This window comes from Limulus polyphemus, unplaced genomic scaffold (assembly GCF_000517525.1).
Source record: "Limulus polyphemus unplaced genomic scaffold, Limulus_polyphemus-2.1.2 Scaffold11901, whole genome shotgun sequence".
Classification (NCBI taxonomy): domain Eukaryota; kingdom Metazoa; phylum Arthropoda; class Merostomata; order Xiphosura; family Limulidae; genus Limulus; species Limulus polyphemus.
The window spans coordinates 7,135-13,234 of NW_013677511.1; the positions used below are offsets into that span (position 1 = coordinate 7,135).

Sequence of the window (6,100 nt, forward strand, 5' to 3'; positions counted from 1 at the left end):
TTGAGTTAGATCATTGCTTCCCGGTGAGTTATATAAAGTGGTTGAGTTAGATCATTGCTTCCCGGTGAGTTATATAAAGTGATTGAGTTAGATCATTGCTTCCCGGTGAGTTATATAAAGTGATTGAGTTAGATCATTGCTTCCCGGTGAGTTATATAAAGTGGTTGAGTTAGATCATTGCTTCCCGGTGAGTTATATAAAGTGGTTGAGTTTGATCATTGCTTCCCACGTCTAATAATGCAATGATACATTACTTATTGGCAGATGAGTTTCGAATACATTTTGTTAGTGAAAAGTACACGCTAACCTCCTATAAAAGTACCCGGATTGTAAGGTAGGTCAAGTCTCTCGAAATCCCAGCACAGATTTATTACAGAATACTCAGCGGTAAGCGCTAGGGCTTATAGCGCACAGATTCGAGGTTCTATCCCTGCAACGAGTACGGCACGGTAGAGGTGGGCGACATATCGGCCGAGGTCAGGCAGGTTCGATAAATTCCTAAGTAAATCCTTGCGTACCACCTACTCCACCTACAATGTACTCGTAGTTTGTGGTATAGATACCACCTACTCCACCTACAATGTAATCGTAGTTTGTGGTATAGATACCACCTACTCCACCTACAATCTACTCGTAGTTTGTGGTATAGATACCACCTACTCCACCTACAATCTACTCGTAGTTTGTGGTATAGATGGATATGCAAGAAAAGAACCCTGAAAAATCCAACACCTAATTAAATAACGTATTAATTTATGTACTTGTAAGCTAGACATTACTCGTATCATTTAAATGATTTTCACATCACTAACGCTGGATGGTTTCTATTATTTTTTCAGTATTATAACTACTTGGGAAGCGAAGCAAACGTTGAATTAAAAACAAAAACTACATTCAAACTCAATCTACTGGAAAACCTTTGTTTGCTATTATTAAGCATAATGGGCTATCTCATACCTACCGAGGAGCCATCGGGGGGGGGGGGGGAGTAGACCTTTCTAAAAAAAATATTTTGTATAAATTGACAATGATGGTGAGGTTGGACAATTTTAACCGTTTAGTCACTTTGAATTCGACCAGAAATGGAAACAGTGAAATAACAGTCCGATAAGTCCTATCATCTTAGAAAGAAAGGAAAAACTGAAGAACTTAACAAAAAAATCCAAATATCTTAGCTAAGCCTATTTCTATAGTAGCTATTACATTTCTGGCAGGATTGAAAGAAATCTTGTTTTTATTTCAGAACATACTTGCTACGTTGGTAAAGGTGAGGACTATCGAGGGACACGCGCTCACACAGATTCTGAACTCGCTTGCCAACATTGGAGTCATCAGATTTAAAAATCCAAATATCTTAGCTAAGCCTATTTCTATAGTAACTATTACATCTGGCAGGATTGAAAGAAATCTTTTTTTTATTTCAGAACATACTTGCTACGTTGGTAAAGGTGAGGACTATCGAGGGACACGCGCTCACACAGCTTCTGGACTCGCTTGCCAACATTGGAGTCATCAGATTTTCTACCAGTCATCAGACTACCCAGAGTTGACCGGTGGCCACAATTTCTGTCGCAATCCAGGGGGGACAGAGAACCAACCTTGGTGTTTCACGGCAGATTCCGAGACTCATAGGGAGCTTTGTGATATTCCTAAATGTGGTAAGTTCTTACGTATCGTTAATACAAGCAGTTCTCGTCGAAATCTCGTAGGTGCTCACGTGATTTTATTACCAGCAAGTCTCATTGTAATCTTACTCACTTTCACGCCCACTCTTAAAGTATCATGAAATAATTTTAAGAGATGCCCCTTTATAATAACTTACGAACAGACACGACTGATGGTAACTTTTTCGGTTATAAGTCAGACCTATTATATGAATTAGACCATAGTTTCTTCGGTACAGACTAGCTTGATCAGCTTATAATCCCAGAAATAGGAACACTTGATTTACAGTTATTCAATTAGTGAGAATATACGATTCTTTTAGTGAGAGAACAGTTGATAATAATTCAGAGATTAATCCTATTAGGAAAACTATTTCGGTGATGCAAAATTTAGAGATGCAAGTTTCAATTCTGACTTAAACAATTCTGTTAAATAAGTATCGGTTCGTTGTTTGAAATACGAGTTGTTATGTACTTTTAAATGATAAAATTAATTGTGGATTCAAAATCACCCCAACTTCAGGTTTGTAAATTTATACATAGTAACCATGACAGTCTTTTTTTTTTTTTTTGAAAGTCATATGGTGGTTTTAGTCTCCAAGTTGAAGGGCGTTTTTGAATTCGTATCTTAGTAAGTTCGTCAATCTAGTTTAATAGGTTTTGGTTTCAAAGAGAGGGCGTTTTTCAATATAGCGAAATAATTGTAGTAATCTGTATTAATAGCATGAAGTTCAAATTTACAGAACCTTACCTGTAAGAGAATATAAATGAACAATAGGTGGTTTGATTTTTCTTTCTGGAGCGTTAAAAGACTTACTGTAGATAGTTGTGTTGGTGGCAGACTGAACTCTATACAGCTATTCGATCCTCGTCATTCCATGCTTTGTTTGACAATCAAATTTACATTAATGTCGTTTACAAACCTAGCAAGTTTAATTGATTGCAGTTATTGTAGATGGTGGTGCCATCTATTAGTGTCAAAGTGAACTACACCAAGGTTCTCTGGTGGTTGAAAGTATAATAGTTGAATATTCGGTGAGTTTCTGTACTGATCAATATCTGATGTTTTTAGAGAATGTTCCATCATTCTCCATCCTTCTTATAGTTAAAACACGAGTAAAATAAAGGGTGATTACAAAGAAACCCTCACATCTTAGATTGTCATATCAGTATATCTGTTTGTCCTAGAGGTAACTAACCTCAGCAGGAGTACGTTGAATATCAAGTTTTATTCAGGAAAGTTTCAATAAGGTCCATTGTTTCAAAACCTCACACATAGGGTTTTCTACCATTCTCAGGCACCATACCAAGACAATATCTACTTTGAACAATGTTCGTTAATCTCACCAAATAATCAATCTCGTATCATTGAAAGGGGGAGTTGGAGGAGAAACAAAACCCTTGATCATTTGTGAGGATGGCCTGGCATCACTAGGTGGTTAGGGCACTCGACTCGCAATCTGCAGGTTGGAATCCCCGTCCCACCAAATATGCTCGCCTTTTCAACCATAATGGTGTTATAATGTGACGGTTAATCCCACTATTTTTTGGTAAAAGAGAAGCCTAAGAGTTGGCGGTGGGTGGTGATGACTAGCTGCCTTGCCTCTAGTCTTTCACTGCTAAATTAGGTACAGCTAACGCAGATAGCCCTCGTGACGAGGTTGGGCATGTTCGACCTTTCAGCCGTGGAAGCGTTATAATGTGACGGTCAGTCCCAGTGTTCGTTGGTAAAGAACAGCCCAAGAGTTGGCGGTGTTGACTCGTTGCGTTTCCTCTTTGTCTATCACTTCTATTGCAGATAACAAACTTTCCTGAATATAAAATGTAAACTAAGATATCTTTCAATGTCGTAGTTAACTTTACTACTTACTGCTAGGGGTTTTTCTAAGCAATGTTACTTTTGTACTGGGCGGATTACTCCTTCGAGTACTACTTTTCTACTTGGCACTTTTTTTTTTTGCGCGTCAGTGGCGTCTGTATACTCTTGCCGTATGTTTCCACATGGTATTGTTCATATTATAGGCCTCTTTCTTCCACACGGATCTATTAACCAACTGATCAAATCGGGAGCAGCCAGTTGTTTTGGATGCATGATACCTGCCAGACTGCCACACAGTCAGCTGGAAAACAAAGCCCCTGAGTATTTTACGTAGAAAATGAATATATTTTTTTAGTGAGAGTATTTATACTGAATGTTGTACTATTTGTCCCCGCGGTATAAATCAAGTTGGTAATTTTTCAATGTGCCTTTAAAATTAACTATCATTTGGAACACCATGAAATATATTTGTTATAATACTGTTAGGTTGAAAACCTTCAGAGGTGTAGGAGGCAAATTTAAAGTGTGTGTGGTGGGGGGGGGGGGAGAGCAAGGTTATACGACGGAGGGAAGCGAGGGAATGTGGGCCACAGATTCCCCCATTACTCCGGGGTCCAGGACTTACCTTAGGGCCCTGGAAGCTTCTGAACTCTTGATTAAAGCGTATGCATTCTCCTGATGTTCCTGAGAGTAACTTTCCTAAGTCTGATGCATTTTTACTGGGGCAGATTGAAAAATGGAGGGGGGAGGGTGCTCCCAGCTCCCCACGCCACTGAACTTGTATTTTTATAGTAAGTTGTTTTTCCTGGGACGTACCTAAAAACGTAAAATTTTGGTATATTTAGTAAATCTTATTGTTTCATTACAGCAGACTACACGTGGCTGTATATCTTCTTCCCTACAACTGCTGTTGTGATATTTCTGGGCTTGGCTGTTGGTGTTTGGTGTATGAAACGACGTTCTAATCATCCTCCGGCTTCCAGTAAACTATCCAAGATGGCCGATTGTCCTCCTAGTCAACAAGACCACAACCAGAGAGTGGAAATGAATTCTTTGCTGTTAAAGTCCAAGCTAAGAGTTCCCGAGTTTCCACTGACCTCTGTTCATTTTCTCCAGCAATTAGGAGAAGGAGCCTTCGGCAAAGTCTATAGAGGCGAACTGCTAGGGATCCACGGGCCTGGATCAGCTGCTTTGGTAGCTATTAAGACACTCAAAGAAAATTCCACTTTCAAAACGCAGCAGGACTTCCGGCGAGAAGCAGAAATGATGTCAGCTCTTCACCACCCTAACATTGTGGGTCTGTTGGGTGTTTGTTTTCAAGAAGAACCATTATGTATGTTGTTTGAATACATGACAAAAGGTGACCTTCACGAATATTTAATCTCGCATTGCCCTCTCGCTGACATTTCTATAAATGGAGAGAAAATAACTCAACAACTTTTGGAGCTTCCAGATTTACTCCATATTTCTCGCCAGGTGGCAGGTGGAATGGAATTTCTGTCAGGCCATCATTACGTCCATCGGGATCTGGCCACTCGTAACTGTTTGGTTGATGAAGGACTTACAGTGAAGATTTCCGATTTTGGTCTTTCTCGAGACATCTATTCTTCAGATTATTACAGAGTTCAGTCTAAGTCATTGCTTCCAGTCCGTTGGATGCCTCCAGAAGCCATCCTTTATGGAAAGTTTTCTACGGAAAGCGATGTGTGGTCCTTTGGAGTTGTGATGTGGGAAGTGTTCAGCTTTGGTCTTCAGCCATATTATGGTTACAACAACCAGGAGGTAATCGACATGATCCGCACCAGACAACTCTTACCCTGTCCAGAAATGTGTCCACCACACATGTACGCCATGATGGTAGAATGCTGGCACGAGATTCCGTCACGGAGACCATCCTTCCGGGAGCTGCATGCTCGACTGTGTTCGTGGCAGGCAATGCACGCTCGGACCCTCAGCGTAGCCCATTCTGCTAGCACTCACAATGGAAGTCAGCACAGTAGCACAGGCCCTAGCAACAACACGGGGTCTACCAACTTAAGTAGCAACATTTCACAAATGCCAGGCCACAATAATGGACAACCTCAAGCCAGAGTTGGCCCCAAATCTAAACCTTCTCTCAGCACCTGTAAGGAGGGTTTTCCTGTATACCTGCAAGCTAGGCCTGGAACTCACCTGTCCAATCCTGTTGCATCCTCATCATCCTCTCCAATTGCTTCTTACATTGCTGCTCAAGATGGGAAAGTGTCGAATGTGTAAGAAGACAGAAAAGTGTCTAAGAATTAGCAGTGAATTGATATAATTCTCGCCACAGGAAAACTAACTTGAGAGTTTCGTAGTTATGATAAAGTGTGGTCATCGCTAGGAACTGTGTGTTTGTGCCTTGTTGTATCTCTTCTTAACTGCCCTCTTTGACATTTACAAGAGCATCCTGGAACCATTTTGTCCAGCTTCAAGGACAGAAGAAAATGTAAGATACTAATTTGTGGCAACTAGAGAACTTAATCAAAAATAGATCTATATGTTACAACATAGTGGAGGTTAGTATATTAAAACTACTGTTGGAAGAAACATAGATCTATATGTTAGAACATAGTGGAGGTTAATATATTAAACTACT

At 40.2% G+C, this 6,100-nt stretch overlaps 1 protein-coding gene across 2 annotated transcripts in view; it reads left to right on the forward strand.

Annotated features, from left to right (window-relative positions):
• Nucleotides 1-6,094, forward strand: part of LOC106476870 (inactive tyrosine-protein kinase transmembrane receptor ROR1-like) — a 7,777-nt gene extending 1,683 nt beyond the window's left edge. The window contains exons 2-3 of one of the 2 annotated variants that reach the window (XM_022380607.1): nucleotides 1,425-1,658; nucleotides 4,355-6,094. In XM_022380607.1, coding sequence (XP_022236315.1) covers nucleotides 1,425-1,658; nucleotides 4,355-5,739 — 1,619 coding nt within the window. In that variant the 3' untranslated portion in view covers nucleotides 5,740-6,094. Of the gene's footprint in view, nucleotides 1-1,243; nucleotides 1,340-1,424; nucleotides 1,659-4,354 lie in introns of those variants that run through there. The other variant, XR_002609294.1, reaches the window with a different exon arrangement.
• Nucleotides 6,095-6,100: the final 6 nt, after the last annotated feature.